An 18,999-nucleotide genomic window follows, 5' to 3' on the forward strand; every position below is an offset into this window, starting at 1 on the left:
GTCCATGCTAGGAATCCCTTCCCCCTGAGGGACCAGCCACACAACCGGTATAGTACAGAATAGAGTTTATTCAGGTCATGGGAGAGTTAAGAGGGTGGTAGAGGCAGAGAGAGGAAGAGAGAGGTGGAGGGGAGGAATAGAGAAGTAGAGGCCGGCCATGAGCACATGGAGGGAGGGGGGGAAGGGAAGGGGAAGAGGAGGAATAAGGGTGGGAGAGCAAGAGAGCCAGGAGGCAAGAGAGGCCAAGAAAGAGAGGAAGGGGCAAGCAGCCCCTTTTATAGTGTCAGGTCACTGGGGCAGAGCATACCTAGCTACTGCCAGGTAATTGAGGGGTGGAGTTTACAGAATCCCAACACCTATAACGCCCTAAACAGTGCCACCAACCAAGGACCAAATGTCAAACACCCGTGCCAATAGGGGACATTCTTTATTTACACACTATAACCTCGTTTTTAATCATCTTAGAAAGCCAGGGAACAAGGCATCTAATAGTCCACCTTTCATTATACATTGACTTAGGTGTCACTAAATAAGTCATTGTTGGTGGTCCCCCATGGGAGTCTGAGAAGAAATAGTATGTATGCCTGAGGAGAGCATGCTCTATTTTGGGAATACGTCTGCAGAGAGACTGAGAATCAGCCATTGCAGATAGAAACATCAGAAGTCAAAGAACAGAGGAAAGGGAGAAGGTGGAGATGGGAACATGTTTGGAAGAGTGTATCAGATCCAAGGATGCAACTCAGTGCGCTAGGCCTCTTACTGCTAACATTTTGTTTGCAGTAAGTGACAATCTCTTCCTGTGACTGTACATTCCTGGTACAAGGGGAGTTGGTAGCTATGGGCTTTTACTGAGGACTTTTACAGTTCCACACCTTCCTTACAGCTCCTCCCTCCCACTGAGGGTCTTAAGCTTCCCTCTCCCGCTGAGGGCTTTTACAAGCCCCACACCCTCCAGGGAGGAATGCTTCAGTCTTATCTAGCCACAGTTCCTGGAATGTCTCCAGGGCACCAAGCTGCCCTTCCTCCCAGGAAGAAGTGTCCCAGCCTCATCTAGCAGCAGCTCCTGGAATGTAGGTCAAAGGCCCTGCGATGCAGCCCATGTTAGTGTTAGCCTTAAAAGTCGACTGAACCCACCAATGCTTGCATGCCTAATCGCCATCCGTTACAGCTATAGCCCACCGTTTACAATGTGAATAAGGGAAGTGACCTCCTAACGGACTGGCGGGAGAGAACAACCAGAGCTTTAGCGCAGGGCGCGGCCTCTAGTGACGCACGTCCGGAAGCCGGTGGCCTAGATTCCACCATTAGCGAGGCCTCACACCCAGAGCTTCAGGTTCAGGCTGGAGGCTTCCCTGCTTCCTCCTCTAAGAGGCGGGTCGGCCCCGCCCCTGCGCCCGGGTCATTTGCGGCCACTTCCTACTCCTGGTCTCCCGGCGCAGCGCACTCCCCGCCGGCCCCGCAGACTGACACGCCGCGCGGTCCCTCAGTCTCCCGTGGTCGCCTCCCCAGGCATGGTCCAGGGCCTCGCCACACCATGGCAGCAGCAAGGCACAGCACGCTCGACTTCACGCTCGGCACCAAAGCTGATGGCGAGGCCATTCTGAAAGGCCTTCGGCCCGTTTTTCAGGAGCAGGGGATGGCAGAGGCAGTGCACACCTGGCAGGACCATGGATATTTAGCAACTTACACGAACAAAAATGGCAGCTTTGCCAATTTGAGAATTTATCCACATGGATTGGTGTTGCTGGACCTTCAGAGTTACGACAGTGATGTGCAAGGCAAACGGGAAACTGACAGCCTTTTGAACAAAATCGAAGAAAAATTGAAAGAATTGAGTCAAAACGGTACCGGGCGGGTGAAGCGATTACCACCCATAGTTCGAGGAGGGGCTGTTGACAGATACTGGCCGACTGCTGACGGGCGCCTGGTTGAGTACGACATAGACGAAGTGGTGTATGACGAAGACTCACCTTATCAGAACATTAAAATTTTACACTCAAAGCAGTTTGGGAATATTCTCATCCTTAGCGGCGATGTTAATCTGGCAGAGAGTGACTTGGCATATACCCAGGCCATCATGGGCAGTGGTAAAGAAGACTACACTGGCAAAGATGTACTGATTCTGGGAGGCGGAGATGGAGGCATACTGAGTGAAATTGTCAAGCTGAAGCCAAAGATGGTCACTATGGTAGAGATTGACCAAATGGTAATTGATGGATGTAAGAAATACATGCGGAGAACTTGTGGTGATGTCTTGGACAATCTTAAAGGAGACTGCTACCAGGTTCTTATAGAGGACTGCGTCCCGGTACTGAAGAGGTACGCCAAAGAAGGGAGAGAGTTTGACTATGTGATTAATGATTTGACAGCTGTCCCTGTCTCTGCGTCTGCAGAAGAAGATTCCACATGGGAGTTTCTCAGACTGATTCTCGACCTGTCGATGAAGGTTCTGAAACAGGATGGAAAATATTTCACACAGGGGAACTGTGTCAACTTGACTGAAGCCCTGTCGCTCTATGAAGAACAGCTGGGACGCCTGTATTGTCCTGTGGAATTCTCAAAAGAGATTGTCTGTGTCCCTTCTTACTTGGAATTGTGGGTATTTTACACTGTTTGGAAGAAAGCTCAGCCTTGAAGATGAGCATCCCCGGAATAATGTCTGCTGCAAGCCACCTTCCTGACCTCCATATGCCGCATATGCTATCACATGAGTCAGGCAACTGTCCATGAATCCTTCAAGTGGTATTCATTTTTTATTATTATTTCATTTTAAAAAGCTAATGGGGGAAATGTATATTTTGATGAGTTAGGATGTTAATTTTTCAAATTCAGCTGAAGAACAATTAGACAGCCCAGCAAAGACTGTGAATGCACTGACCCCCTGAAATGTGATTTTACTATTTTTTTTCTCTATGTAGGGTTTGGGTTTTCGTTTTTAGTACATCTTCAATTTGAACATGTGGAGGAATGAACATCATTGTTTTGTTCCAGAGAGAAGTTTCTGATAGCGCTTCTCCCCTCTCACCCCCAAATTTACTTAGTTATTAAAATCTGATGCTTTTAAATGTTTAAAAAGACTGATTAGCAGTGCTTCAATTAAAATGACAAAAGAGAAAAAAAACAAAGTGTATAAAAACTGTATTAATGGATAGCTTATTAACTCTCCTTTGGATGTAGGCTAATCCCAGCACACTGGACTAATAAACCTCTTGCTTTTGCATCGATCCCTCGTTTCATTTAAGGGAGTCTCCAGGTAGCTATGGCTCTATTCGAGTCTTACATTACTATGGTAGGAGGGTGGGACTGTCTTGTTGCTGAGGAGACCAGCATCTTCTGCTCCATGTTATTTCATGAATAAGCTTCACTTTTAGGGAACCACTTATTTGCAGCAAAAAATCTACTTCTGTCTCCTTGTGGATGGGGACACCCTCTTCCTGTCTGAGCTTCTGCTCTCCACACAGAAAGCAGCATAGATGTGTAAGGCCATCCTCATCTCCCTTGGGACTTCCAAAGCTGGACTGTCCCGGGAACTGGAATGGTCCTTTCATTACAGACAGCTTTGCCTAGTATCTGGTACACTCTCTCAACATTTCCACTTAAGTTTCAGTTGCTAGCAGACATTACCCACTGCCCGTCCTTCATTTGTGTTCTCTGACAGTTGTAGAGACTTGTGCTGACAGATGATGATGGGCAGAAGTCACTAATCACAGTGGGAGCAGAGAGGGACACTCTGATCCCAGCTCCACTGCTACTTGCTCTGTAATCCCGGCCGTGACAGACCTCTCTGTCCCTGCGTCTGTTGTCTTGGCTGAAATAAAGATGCTGCCGGAGAATTTCCACAAGCATCAAATGATTTACTATGTGCAACTCATTTGTCGTAAAGAGCCCATACGTGTATTTGTGATTGGTGGTTGTTCTAATTGGAAATGAAAGATAGAAAAGAAGAGAGAATGGCCAAGACTGGGTTTGCTCGGGCTAGCATTTAGAGTAGCGTTTCTTTCAGTGTGATGATAACTGGGGAAAGTATGTTCAAAGCTGTAGTCTTCCAAGGGATGAAGAACCTACAATGAACCCAGCAACAAAGCAGTAGGTTCCGGTAGAAGGGAAAACACCCTGCTTACACTTGGCTCTGATCCAGCCTAGTCACTGAGCTATAGTTAAAGAAAGGAGTGTGGTGGTCAGTCTCCACTGTCAAACTGTCTAGATTTGAAATTACCTAGAAGACACAACTCTAGGCGGGGCCGTGAAGGTTTGCACAGGGGTTTAGAGGAGCAGCAGAGACCCACCCATGTGGGTGGCATCCTGCCATGGCTGGGACCCAGAATTAATAAAACAGTGTAAAATAGGGAAATGTAGGAAGCCACTCAAGGATCAGCAGTGATCCTTCCTAACTGTGACCAACAACCTAGACTCCTGGAGCAACACCTTCTGCCCCCTTTTAAATGCCAAATCGTTATTGTTTTAAGTTGCTTTAGTTGGACACTGTCTCATAGCAATGAGAAAGTAACTAACATAAAAGGACGAAGGAAGTCAGTAGAAGGTCTACAAACCATAGCCCTGTACAGGGGTGACAGGTAGGGAAAGAGGAGGGACTGGAGAGGGGGCTCATTGGTTAAGAGTGCCTACTGCTCCTGAACAGGACCTGAGTTCAGTTCCCAGTGCTTGTATCTAGTGATTTCCACCTTGGGTAACTTTAAGGGGATTGGATGACTCTGCTCGATACCTGTGGTCATATGCACATTCCCACATGCAGACACATAACCACATACATAATTTTAAAGAAGAAAAAGAAATCTCTTTCAAACAGACAGTGCAAGACACCGACAGGAACAGAGAGTGGCTAACTCCTTCCACCAGGCAGCTGTCAAGAAGAGGGGACAGGGTGATCATCATCACAGACTTCCCCAGTCACGCCCTCCACTTAACTGAGGGCTGAAATGCATGTTCTTCTCTGTGCGGTGATGTTACTAGCTGCTGACTTTATATTGTTCCACTGTGGTATCTTGGAGCAAAGACTCCTATATTGTAAGTCTGGGAATACACTTCACCTGCTAGATCGAGATTCCTGAATGCATGAGGAAGATACAGATAGTTTCATTCTTTAGGCAGTAGATAAATGTATGTTATGTGTGCCTCCTGTGCCCCAAGTGCTGTCTTAGATGACTGGGATGTGGGGGTGGGGGGGGGGGAGACGTCCACAGCCAACTAGGACCCAGGGGTGCTGTGTGGGAGTAAGGGTGACACTCTGCGTGGAGATCACTGAAGCTTCTCTCTTCAGACTCTGGGACAACAGAGTATGACAGAACATCTCAATGTCAATTTGATGAGACCCAGAATCATCTGGTGATGAGCCTGTGGGCATGACTGTGTGGGTTATCTCGATTAGGTTAACTGGGATAGAAAGACTCAGCCCATTCTGGGTGGCTCCATTCCCTAGGCAGGAGCCCTTGACTGTCAAACAGAAGGAGGGAGCTGAGCATTTACATGCACTGAGCTCTTTGATTAGGCTCTTCCTGACCTGCTGCCTCCAGCTCTGGTTAACTCCAGTTCCTACTTCTTCCAGTCCTGACACTGGAAGAAGTATAACCCCCAACTGTGAGCCAAAATAACCTCTCCCTCCGTTGCTTTTGTCAGGTAGGGTTAGCGGAACTAAAAAAGGAAAAGTAAAACGCCCAAGCCAGGAAAATTGCACCTGTCAGTGTCCAAACGTAGTGCCTAAGAAGATTGCAGGGACCGGGGAGAGAGTAGGGCACCCTGGGCGGATTCTGACCATTTAATTCTGTGAAGACACAGCTGCAAGCACGGGTCTGCATACCATCTCTACCACAGCGGATGTGAGGCCTCATGACAGAGTTGTGTAGCTGTGACAAATGTAGAAAATATTTACTAGTTGGCTGTCTACGTGGAGAAATGCCAAGCCTACTGTAGACCATGGAGTGTAAGCAGCAATGTGAATGTAGGCCTCCCGTAGCAGTGCTCAGTGCTGGGCGGACAGTATGAGAAAGCAGAATGCAATGCCTAGATGGGCTCACTGTGGTGGGCACTCTACATGTCCTGTTGGCAGCCATTGTCCCCCTGACACCGTGAAAGGAAGACATGCTTTCTCATCTTCGTTTTGGGCTTCACAGTGCCTGCTGGTGGGACATGTTTGTATCCATGGTATTGTGAGCACTCAACCTCCTGCCGTGGAGACCAAGGACTGCGGTTCCCATCTGCAGCTCTCCTGCAGCATGCAGAATGCGCACACACTACGACAAGCCAGGCCGCATGGCCGCTCTCAAGGCCAAGTGGCAAATGAGGAGGGCACGTTCCATCCGGCCATGGCTTCCATTCTGTACTGAAAGTGTGGGTGCGCTCACGCTCACCCCGTCAGACAGCACTCTGCAGTGTGTGTGTATGCCTTGACGTTCTATAACAGCAAAACCTTCCTGAACCTTTGCCCCATTCACAATTTAGTACATGCTTCTCTCTAGAACCTTCTCTGCCTCACACTAATCCTGTGTCCCTCGGGTCATAATTAACAGTCACTTGCTCTGCCCACAGGATCCAGGTAACCATTCCTTCCCTGCTCCTAAAAGTCTTAAACTTAGGGTCCTTCTTTCCTGCCACTGAACATCTCAATGTCAATTTGATGAGACCCAGAATCATCTGGTGATGAGCCTGTAGGCATGGCTGTGTGGGTTATCTCGATTAGGTTAACTGGGATAGAAAGACTCAGCCCATTCTGGGTGGCTCCATTCCCTAGGCAGGAGCCCTTGTCACAGCTGGGGTGACCCTTGAGAAAGACTTTTATCTACTGTCCCAGGTGGGTCCTTGCCTGAGACATCTGAAGGCTTCATGTGTATTACATAATATATAAGGAAAAATGAAACTGAACAATGACTAGACTTTTTGTTATTTTGTTGGTGTGTCTTTTTTGCTGTCTTTGTTTTGTGTTGTTTTTTTAAAGGGGGGCTTACTATGTAGCTCCTGTCAGCCTCAAATTCATCATGTGGTTCAAGCTGGGATCACAGGTATGTACATCTATGCTGGGCTCAGAATTCTGTATACAGTTTATAGTCAACAGGCAAAATCACAAGAACAGTAAGCCTGTGTCTTAGTTAGGGTTCCTATTGCTAGGAAGAGACACCATGACCAAGGCAACTCTTATAAGGACAACATTTAATTGGGGATGGCTCAGTTTCAGAGGTTTGGTCCATTATCATCAAGGCAGGAAGCATGGCAGCCTATAGGCAGACATGGTGCTGGAGAAGGAGCTGAGAGTTCTACATCTTGGACAGTAATCAGGAGAGACTATAGTCCATGAAGCTAGAAGGAGGGTCTCAAAGCTGACCCCCCCCAAAGTGATACACTTCCTCCAACAAGGCTGTACTGCCACTCCCTATTGGCCGAGCACATTCAAAGCACCACACCATGAGTTTCTACTGTTGCTTGAGTTTATCTCACAGAGAGGAGAGAGTCATCTGGTTCATAACTGGCTGCTCCCCAGGATTTCTTCGTAGTGGGGAATGAACTTTGATCCTTAAGCATGTTTTAAAATAGTGTATTTCACAAACCAACTAGTTTATAATGGCATAAGGGATAAGGAATTTTGAACCAAACTCTGTGGAGAGTAATTTGGTAAATTAATTTTTTAATGAAAGAAGAATTTGCTATCACAAAGAAGCCAAGGACTGGGTTTGAAGCAGTAAGGCACTGGCATTTCCAAATGCTGGTGGATACAACCCTCTTAGGCACATACACACTGCCAAGAATGAGGAAGGCAGAGAGAGACCATGTGGAGAACGGAGAGGCCAAGGAGCAAGAAAATAGATTATATTTATCAATGCATATGTCACCAAAGTTGACACAGGAGCTATAACCACAAATTAGATTAATGAACCTAATCTTCAAAAAAAAAACGAAGGCAAAATAAACTGCTCTGTCTGCAAGTTCCAGCGTGCAGAGAAATGGAAGGGTTAAGACTGACATCAGTCTGAGGGGTCTAGGGCACATCTTCACATCCACAGCTACAGCCGTCAACAACTCTTAGAAGACACCACAGTTCTATGACCCGGCTTGTTGTTGTCATCGTCTGTGGTGGTGGTTTTGTTGTTGTTGTGGGTTGTTTTTGCCTTTACTTTTGTTTTGGAATAGAGCTCTGAGCCATGCCAGTTAGCTCACACAGGTAGCAGCCACCGCAGAGAGCAGCACTTGCTGTGCTGTAAAAGCAAAGCTGTGCACTTTACCCTCAAGCTGTCTGATCTCAAAGTTCTTAAAGGGATAGGTTGTTTTTCCAGTTCCCCTCAACTCTGTGGTAATTACTAATCATCCATTTTCTGGGGTTTGTTTAACCCACTTACCAAACACACTCAGCGTTTGTTGTTAGAATTGTAAATAGGTTTTTTTTTTCCCAACATCATTTAACTATTTTTATCTGTTTAAGGAAATCGTTTCTACCATTTTCCTCAGAAGATAACAATCTAGAATAAGGAGCTATAAGTGATTTTAACTTGATACAGCCGGAGACATCTGGGAAGGGGATCCCAATTGAGAAAATGCCATCAAATTGACCTGCGGTCAGTCTCTAGGGCATTTTCTTGACTAACGATGGGTACGTGGAGCTCAGCCCCACTGCCACCCCTGGGTAGGTGGTCTCAAGCTATAAGAAAGCAAAATGAGCAAGCCACGAGGAACTAGTCAGCAGGCATCAGCCCTCCACAGCCTGAGAGTAAGGAGTAAGTCCTTCCCTCCGCCGCCGGTTGTTGTGCTCATGGTATTTTAGTTCAGCAACAGAAACCCTAAGACAAATGATAACAAATTTCCAGAGTTTTCAAGTAAATTCAAACATCTTCTTTAATTTTCAGAGAGAAAACTGAAAGCAGATCTCATCTAAGTACTGTGTATTTTCAAACTGCAATTAGATAAAAATAAAGCCACAATAACCAAGAAGGATTAAAAAAAAAAAAAAAAAAAAAAAAAAAAAACAGGAATCCACAGGTGTGTGAATGATAATTTAGAGACACAAGGAACTGTTGCTAAGCAGGAAAGAAAGAGTTACTGTCCCGTGAGACAATGTGAATGTGCAGGGCTTGATGCGGAATGGAGTCTGCCCTGCCCACTGCACACACTGATGCTCCCACAGAGGTGAGGCAGCTGGCCTAGGCATGGCAGGAGAGCGCAGAGGAAGTGGAGGGACTGTGCAGAGGCAGAGCTGCAGAGTGCAGCCCAGGACAGCTCTGCAGGATGTAACAATGTGACCAAACAAATGTAACATTCCTGAGATGTCAGTGAATACCAGATTCTGTCACACTCTTAAAACAGATGTGCAATATGTTTCTTCGTCTACACTTCGTTTCTCATTCATTCCCCAGGAAGACAGAAGCCACAGAACCTTCTCCCTCCCTCCTCTCATTAGCCTCATGCTCTTTTTTCAGAAGTGAAATCTTCTCTGACAGGATGAAATGAACAGGCGTACAGGAGAGGAAAGGTTTACATTTTCCTTGAAACTGAGATGCTAACTCCCAGAAGGCCATGAGGTTCTAAACCCGAAACGCCCACATGACGATCAGTGTTAACTCACAGACACACACCAGATGAATTCCCTCATCTGCTTACTATGCATGAGTGTGTGCAATTATGCCCGCCGTGCAACACACACAGACCATACACGGCAGAGCACCCATCAAGTTAATGCATAATGTAGTCTCACATGGATAATTGATAACAGAATATGGACTAGCCAGCAGAAATATGTGATTTCAACACTTTGTACTTTCATTATTAAGCAAGGAAGCAGGCATACATATGACTACATTATTGTATGAAAGAGCTGAAGTGGAAGATATTTGAAATTGAGGCCTGAAGGTGCTCATTTTCAACACCACAGCCTTTAGTAAGTGTCGATGGTGAGCCGCAGCTTCTGGCAAAACCACTGTTAAAGTCATCATCTGGGGGCCACGAGGATGTCTCAGGAGTTAAAGCGCTCTCCCACAAGTGTAAGGACATGAGCTCAGAAATGCCTTGTGGAAAGGTAGACATGCCATTCACACAGTAAACAGGATAACAAGATAACATGCATCAATGGGCTCTGGGTTTGACTGAGACACCTTGTGTAGTGGACTTTTCCTGGTTGTCAACTTGACTATATCTGGAATGAACTACAATCCAGAACTGGAAGGCTCACCTGTGATCCTGATCTTGAGGCTGAAAGATACAAGTTTCTGATCTGGATTGTGGAATGGACGTCTTGAGGCACAGTGGCCATGAATTCCAGGGGACTAAGGCAAGGAGATTTCTGAGTTCAAGGTCATCTGGGACAAAGCAAGTCTCAGATCCAGGCGTGGTGGTACACACCTTTAATCTGGGACACACCTTCTACGTAAAAACCTTGGAAGAAGGAAGATTCTCTTCTCTTCACCTGCCTGCCTGGTGGGACTGAGAAACTACTTGATTCTTGGACTTCCATTCACAGCTGCTGCTGACCACTGTTGGGGATTTCAACTATAGACTATAAGTCATCAACAAATTCTCTTACTATATAGAGACTACCCAGAAGTCCTGTGACCCTAGAGAACCCTGACTAATACACCCCACTTAACTGAATCAGGTGGAGAAGTGATGGGGAATAATCTGTGACATCAACTTCAGGCCTCTTCATACGTATGCACGCATATGCACGTACACCCACATACATACATGAGCCCACACACATGCAAACATGTACACACACACACACACAGAGAGAGAGAGAGAGAAAAACAAAATAAAGTTTACCATAAAGTGCAGATGATCACTGGGCCTTTACAGAATCGTGGTGGAAACAGACTAAGAGCTGTCAATCAGCCAAGAGCCAAATGAATGAAAAAGATAGAAGCAGCGATCACTGGAGCCCTGAAGTCACCAATATGGAGTCCCTCTGGTTGACAAAAAACTCGTTCCTGTGCGGAATGAAAGTCTGCCTCCCTAAGTGTGTTAGTCCAGGAGAGCAAGAGAGTAAGTCTCTGCTTCTCATCTACGTGGTGACCGTTATTCATCAGTGTAATCAAATGCCGCTACTTAATGCCCATCACAATGACAGACAATGATCAGGAAGGGCAGAATGGAATAACAGGAAAGGAGCAGGAAGGGGCTGGCTCTCTCTCTGGCCCTTTATAGCTTGACTTTTCTTCTGCACTTAGCGACATCAGATTATCGTATTTGACTTACCAACAGGAATTTTGTTTGGTTCCTTCCCTTCTCCAACGCAGCACTGCACTGTAAGTTCATTTATAGATTTGTTTTCCTTTTTTCTCCTGCTCTCTGCTATGTCCCCAGAGCCTAGGTCTAGGCCAGTGCATGGCAGTCAGTGTTCATAATTACTTAATTGGTTTTGGCCTCTACATCTGGATCCCACCAAAAGCTACCTAAGAAGATCACTGTTGCTTCTACAAAGACAGAAGAAGAGTGTGAGCCCAGGAAATAAAAACAATAACGGGGCAGAACCAAGGAATATCCAGGATATAGAACCCAAGGCATGGAATGAGCAAATAAATATCGAGAAGAGGAGAGAAGAAAGCGAGAGAGGTGAAGCAGAGACTGGCTTTCAAGGTGAGCTGGAAACACCCAGGAACATCATCGACCAGCAGGCTTAGAATATCACCAAACAATAGTCTAGAAACTGGTCAACTTCATAATTTCCTATGAAATAACCCTTCACTCCATAATGCGTTAGTCTGCACAACGCTGAAGAAGCTTGGTAAGCTGGCATTCCGAACCGCCACTGGAATGCCGGCATTCCACGAGGAATCCACACGGAAGAGGCACTGCCAGATGGGAAGAAGGCGAGACACAGGGAGGCAGGACAAAGCAGAGCTGACGTTGACAGATTAAACTCCTGACTTGATAAATGGTTCATGCAGCTCAGCCACAAGAAGGCCCGAGAGCCAACAAGAAGAGCCAAGAATAACCTCGTAGTTGAAGAGGGAATGAATGATACAGCTCGAGTTTGGAAAGCCCTCAGCCATGATCATGAGATATGTGTCAGAGCCACTGACTGGCCGACATGTGAAGTCTCCTCTTTGGCTGTGATGGGAGTTGTGGTTTTTTTTTTTTTTTTCCTAATACAGAGTGAGCCAAATTCATAGTATAAACTCTACATTTTATAATTCTTTCAGTATAAATTGTTTCAAACCAAGCAAAATCCCAAATCTACTGTTTCTTGGTTGGCAGAGAAGGTGGCAGTCTATAAGAGATCTGAGCCAGCACATTTAGACCCTCTATCACACGGAAAAATCACACGGCAAGCCTCACATCGGAAGAGAAAGCCTCTGCGCAGCACAGGCACAGGCGAAGGAACAGGCATTGAGTGGAAATTATCTTTCATATGAATACACACAATTTCCACTTGATTTAGCCACAATTGATATATATTATTCGCCAACTGGAAAGAAAAAATAAAAGCATTTCTTTCAAAGAATGCTCACTGGTCCAAAGCTACTTTGAAATAAGCTTGTGGGTTGTTTTTAAGAAAACTTAATAGTACATCATCTGTACTGAGAGAAATTCATCCATGGGGAGTTTTTTTTTTTTTTTTTTTTTTTTTCATCCAAATCATTTTAAATGTAAGAAAGAAAGAAAAAGACTCGCTACAGCTGCTTTGCAAACAGCTAAAGGCTAGGCAAATCGTTATCAGCCAGATATGACACCATGTTAAGTTCATTTTAAAATTAATACTTCTGTTAACTCTGAGAATTTCATACAACATTTTTTGATCATGTCCATCCCCATGACCCCTCTCAGGTCCCTCCGCATCATCTACCCATCCAACCATGAGGGACAATTCACCTCTTTCTCAATCCAACTGATACTTCAGAAAGGAAGCAGGACCCGAGGGACTGAAGCTGGAGGGACTCACACCCCAGGATTTGAAACGAGCTTGGTCCCTCCATAGGACCACCATCACTAAGCCAGCAGAGGCAACAGTGAGAGCAGGGCATTGTGGGAAAAGAGGAAAGAGTAAGTAGGCATCTAAGACACCCTCTCCCAACACACACACACTTCACCTCTGCATCCATGATCTTTATACTTAAGCACTGAGAAAAATGCTCCCCTGGGAAACGATGTCTGAAAGGGAGCCTGGGAAGGTGAAACCAAGGCAACAGTGTCCCCAGAACATTCTCTACTGATGCTCAATTCCTGTCAGCAGGCCAGGGCTCTAAGTGATGAAGGGGGCTGAGCGTCTTTGTCTTTGAGACCTGTCAGAAGTGATGGTGGCCCTGCTCGGACTTCCTTCCGTGGCTGACCCCACCTTTGGACTCTGAGAAAGACAGGGTTTTGTTGTCCTTGATGTTTACAGTGTGGGGGATGATGGCTCTCAAGGGTCCTCAAACACCTGGCTCTGTACATCTTCTACGGGCACACACCTCACAATGCTGTCTCACCAGGCCAGGCCCACACCCACTGTGTTTGGGTGAGAAAAGCACCAGTAACTCGATGGCAGGAATGGGCATCGTGTCTGGGTCTAAGGCCAGTGACCACAAGTGAAGGCACAGACAGGGATCCTTACTGCCCATGTCTCTCACTGTAGAGGAAAGATAAAGGGAACTGGGACCAGGCTGGAATCAGGGTGAGAACCAATGGTGCCAGGAAGGACCAGGGCCAAGGAGACTCCAGAATAGTTGGCAGGTAATAAGGCAGAAGTGGACGGCATGCTTGAGGGCACGCAGAGGAAGGCTTCCAGAGGTACATCTAGGTGACATGCTACTTCTCTGGCTTGATAATGTCAGAAGATGACAGTGTACTTACAGGCAAAGGAAGACTGGAGAAAAGGTGTAGAAAGGAAGTGATTTTGAGCACACAGCTAATTAAGGGAACTTCAGTGTATCCAAACAGGAAGATCAGCAGGTAATGGGAAACTCACATCAGAACTCCAGACTCCAGGCAGGTCTCTGCTCACCAGACTGCTTCTGCCACACTGGGATGTGTCGTCTATTGTGCTCTCTCTCTCTCTCTCTAACACACACACACACACACACACACACACACACACACAGAGAGAGAGAGAGAGAGAGAGAGAAAGCAGCTAAGCCTGTGAAGAAAGAAGGGCAAGCCTGAGTTCTGCCTCTTACCAGACACAGAGCCTGAGGATATTCAGGGACTGAAGGGTGGAGAAAGGAGATTGAAGATTAGCTCAGAGCAAGCGAAGAGGGTCTGGAGAGTTCATCGGGGCAGAGCACAGGTGAAGTAGCTTAAGTCTTAAGGGTTTAGTCGGGTATTCCCTGGATCCATCCCGGCTAGAGGTGTACAGTTTTACAGGAGGATTTAAAATGATTGAATTGGACGAAGTCACTCAGGAATAAAATATCAAAAAGGCTCAGGTGCCTTAGCACTTCGCCAATTAGATCCTGGACAGAGGTGAGGAAGCAAGGGTAGGGGTGAGGAATGGGGAGCCAGTTAGGCTGGGATCGTCCCCAGTGAGGAAGTGGTACCCAGCTCTGACAGCTACAGACAGTCCATAGGGTCAGATGCTGAAATCCAGTGTCATCCCAGCACAACGAAGGGAGACCTACCAGGGCAACATCGCTGTCCCTGACCAAACTAACAGGGACACTTCAGCAGTGAGTTGGTGACGTGGGGCTGTGGGTGAAGTTCATTGGTAGGACAAATGCTTTGCCCGCACACACACTAGCTATGGATTCAGTCCTCAGTATCACGAAATGAGTGTGTTGGTTATATAAAACTCCCCAAGCACCTAAATAATGAGAACAAGAAAGAAAGCAAAAATAAAGGAACTCAACAATAGCATGATTCAGTCACCCCAAAGAAATTCTAATTCCACAGATGAGCTGCTCAGCTGAGTCCTGACCCCCAAGGTGTCCTGTGAATGTCAAAAGTTTTAGCTGCTCAAGTCCCTTGCCTAAAGTAACGTGTTTGTGTATAACCTATGTGCACGTTCAATAATCACTATAATACATGGTGGGACAGAAATTCTAACACTGTGAGACAGTACTGGTCAGACACAAGTTTCATTTTCCCCCTCATATGTTCAAATCACAGTTGACTAATTTCTGTTTATGAACTACTGCTCTTAGATGACTGACAATTATAACACTAAAGATCTTCTGCCTCCCACCATTTCTAGCCTCCTGAAAATCAGTTTTCTCGCCCTCTGTATATGACATTCCCATGAACTACAATTGTGTGTTGTCGCTGCCTTTAGACAAGATTACGTGGCTTACTCAACATTACAGTGGTCATCTAACTTATCTTTCAGCTGATATATTCTTCAGGAATACAACGGAAGGTCCCAGGCAGACCGAGATCTACAGTCTTTCTATTCATCCCGAACTCTGAAAACAAATAAAGACATTAGAGGTAAAACTGTCCACACAGGACTCTATTGGACAAATACATCTGATACCCAATTTGGAAAAAAAAATTGTCAAAGTGGGAAAAGAAAATAATATTTACTTGACAAAAAGGTAAAAGCAAAACAAATCAAAAAGTTATTAACTCATATGAAAACATAAGCATAGCAGGTTTAAACATACCATATAGAACATGAGATGCTTTATATGAAGAAAATCTAGATGCGAAGATTATTTTCCCAAGTATTTGTAGATTAGAAACCATAGTCATATGATAATCACAAACAAAACTGAAAACATAATCAATGAAATATCTCCAAAGGAAATCAAGTCAATATGTTCTGTTCAAAAGGTTATTTCCTATTATCAAAAGAAAAAAGCAAACAAACAAACTAAACAACAAGATTTCTAAAAGCTGAACAAGATGGCGTTTCAAGATGAACCAAAGGAAGATGGTCAACTAAGTGTATCAAACTATCGTACGTGGGATGGTGAAGAGGCTCCTGCTCACAACATCCACAGCCAGAGCCCACTCAGGAATGCAGGTTTGCCCATCCCTAAGAGCCACAGCAGGGAAGCTGCTGAGTCCTGGGAGGTAGGACAGAAACAGCCTTGCATCTCCACAGCCAGGGCTGCTCTCCACTCCTGCACTTTCCTTAGTCACCGAGCCAGGGAAAGTGACAGGGGAACACAGTGCTGCAAACTCTCCAGATTATCAAAGTGAAAAACGTGTCAGGAACCCAGTGAAAACAATACGTCAGCCTCGCCCATCCATAGACTGTGGAAACCCTATATTTTATGTTTTACATGACACAAAACAATCATAAAATTAATACATGTTCATAATTTTAACCCACATTAGAGTTGGAACAATAAAAAGATGAACTAGTGACCCCATCGCTCACCTGCAGTGACCAGGAGATCTGGCCCTGGGGTCACAAGAGCTGAAGAGCTAGCCCTGCCCCTCGCTGGATGCAAGACTTGGGAGAGGGGTTCCCATAGTGTGCCTAGACATCACAGAAGACCTGGCCCTGGTGCTGTGGGCAGGAGAGAGCTGGGAGGCTGATCAACTCAGTGACCACCCAGGCCCAGACCCAGGACTTCGAGTTGTCCCACCCCAACATCTATTCCATCTATAAACTGCTGGAGCACATGAAGGGGCTGGTACTGCAGATCCTCCATGACACAGGACAACAACGGGATAAGAGGAGAGTCCTGGTGAGGATCTAGTCTTGATACTGCAGCAGAAGCCCAATGGCTCATTCCAACGAACATTTGCAAGTGGAGATGTGTGGACAAAAGGTGTACTATGGGACACATCGGGACACACTACAGCTTCCTTGACAAGATGGTTTTGTTGTGTGTGTTTTTATTCTGTTTTGTTTATTTTTTTGTTTTGGTTTTGGTTGTTTTGTTTTTTTTTTTTTTTTTTTTTTTTTTTAATTTGGGAGAAGAGGTTGCAATCATGGGGGACAGACAGGAGTGTGATTGGGGTGCATAATGCAAAATTCACAAAGAATCAAGAAAATGGTTCTTAAAAAGATGAGCTGGATCCCCTTTTAATAGAGAGGCACCAACAAGTAGCACCTAGAATTGATTTTGTTATAGAGGCTCAGATAAGCAATGTCTATAGTTGATAATGAATGGGTAGTAAGAAAATAAAGTATGTTTGTTTCCTGACTATCTTCTTATAAATCTAAGACAGAATTCACATTTATCTAATTTACTGACAATTCATTTTTAAGCCAGTATCTCATTCTGTAGCCCAGGCTATCTTAAAACTCCTGATCCTGCTACCTCACCCTCCAAGTGTTTAGACTGCTGGAGCAAGGTGCCACGCCCAGTTTTGATGTTGTAGTTAGATAGGCCATGGTACTAGAGCCAAGGGCATCTGTGCCAGTGACTGCTTTCAAATCTGTCACTCGAAGAGCACTTCCACGTGCTTTCTCATGATCTTATACACTTTAAGTTGTAACTTTAAAACACTGAAGGCTTAAATATATCTTGTGAACCTAGCACTCAGCAAGTCTTGCAAGGAAACTATAAGCATGATTCACTGTTTTAACTTTGTTTTAAGAACTTAGGTTTTGAAGTGAGTTAGATTTTTTTCCCTCAAGTTTTTGGGTTTTTTGTTTGTATTTTTGTTTATTGTTTTGTTTTAATTTTAATTTTTGTTTTGTTTTTGGGACAGGATCTTTGTAAACCAGGCTGATTTGGAACTCATTACACAGACTAGGATGTGCTCCAAATTCTGACCTTTCTGCTTCCACCTCTCCCGTGTTAAAATTATAGGCGCAGCTTTATTATTATTGTTATTGTTATTATTATTGTTAATAATAATAATTTTGAAAAACTTTAAGCTAGTGTCAAAATGAAACGGTTAAGAGGATATTCATGTGTGTCCCTATCACACACTCACTAGAATAGTGTAACATTTAACATTTTCATGTAGTTTATCGCTGAGTACTTCTGTACATGCATATTTATTAAAATGTTTCAAAATACAACAAGGAAACTGTAATCTTTCATAATATGTACCACAAAGAAAATTGAAGAATAAAACATTTCTAGGGGCCAGAAGGACACTCAACAGCTAAGAGTGCTTGCTACAGAGGACACACGTTCAGTTCCCAGCACCCACAACCACCTGCAATTGGAGCTCCAGGGAGTCTGCGCTGTATTCTGAACTCTAGGGGCACCCTCCCTCGAGTGGACACACACTGACATGTACACATAAAGGAAACTAAACACAGTCTTTAGAATAAGCACTACTGCACACTATTCAGTTCCCATTCAAACCCCACCAATCAAACCTACATTCACCATTTTTCAGCTTCCATAACCAAGCCCTGTATACTGATTATATACAGACTTTAAGCATGATTCTGGGTTAGAACATGAGCAGCCTCGGAAGTGAGAAGGCAGAAAGGCAAGGCTGGAGAAGAGCTGCTCAGAAGTGAGGGGACCAGAAACAGCAGCTAAGTGTATCACCGAAATTTAATCGAAACCGCAGGAACGTCCACACTCTGATGCAATGGCTTGGGGAAGAGAAAGGGGGGGGTCAGATTAGGAGCTGAACCTCCTCTTTTCCATGACATCAGGAATTGATAAACCAAAGAACGGGAAAACAGTCCTCCTCCCTTATCTTAGTCTAGCACCCACTGTTACATCACCTCCATCCCAACGTGTACAAAATCATTAAACTGTGAGCACCACAAACGATTCTCCTGTTCTAAGTAATGTACAGTTCTAAATAATGTAGAGAAATCGCACCTTCTCTGTCCCGCCGGGATCTGAGTCATAAAGCATTATTCTCTCTATGTGGTGTTTGCTAGCCTCTTATCACTCAGCAGGCCAACTGTCAAGGTGCTATGGTAGAAAATGGTATAGAATGGTTAATCTTCATTACCAGCTGGACTGGATTCAGAGCCACCCGGGAAACACACCTTTGAGTGTCTATGACAGTGCTTTTAGAGAGGTTTCTTGGGACATGGAAGGCTCACCTTAAATGTGACTGGAATCACACCCCCCATGTGTTGAGTCAAAGCCTGAATTAGAAGGAAAAGAGGAAGCTGGTAAGTGCCGCGTGAGCCCTCATCTCTCCGTTTCCTGATGCAATGCGACCAGCTGCCTCGTGGTCCTGCCACCACAGCTAGAAATGCCAGTGTCATGC

The 18,999-nt window shown here is 45.2% G+C and overlaps 2 protein-coding genes across 3 annotated transcripts in view; one reads left to right on the plus strand and one right to left on the minus strand.

Annotated features, from left to right (window-relative positions):
• Positions 1 to 18,999, minus strand: part of ST6GALNAC3 (ST6 N-acetylgalactosaminide alpha-2,6-sialyltransferase 3) — a gene marked incomplete at its 3' end in the record, with an annotated part of 474,240 nt that overhangs the window by 236,818 nt on the left and 218,423 nt on the right. The gene's annotated exons all lie outside the window — the stretch shown is intronic.
• LOC308419472 (spermine synthase-like) lies at positions 1,511 to 2,635 on the plus strand (the record flags this gene model as incomplete). Of its 2 annotated transcripts, XM_080915204.1 has the most annotated exons (2): positions 1,511 to 1,702; positions 1,862 to 2,635. In XM_080915204.1, the coding sequence occupies exons 1-2, from the start codon at positions 1,535 to 1,537 to the stop codon at positions 2,633 to 2,635; spliced, it is 942 nt and encodes a 313-aa protein (XP_080771330.1). In that variant the 5' UTR covers positions 1,511 to 1,534. The 2 variants fall into 2 exon arrangements, with proteins under 2 accessions (XP_080771330.1, XP_080771329.1); XM_080915203.1 differs by having other exon boundaries at positions 1,511 to 2,635.

Source organism: Micromys minutus, assembly GCF_963924665.1.
Source record: "Micromys minutus genome assembly, chromosome: 4".
NCBI classification, from domain to species: domain Eukaryota; kingdom Metazoa; phylum Chordata; class Mammalia; order Rodentia; family Muridae; genus Micromys; species Micromys minutus.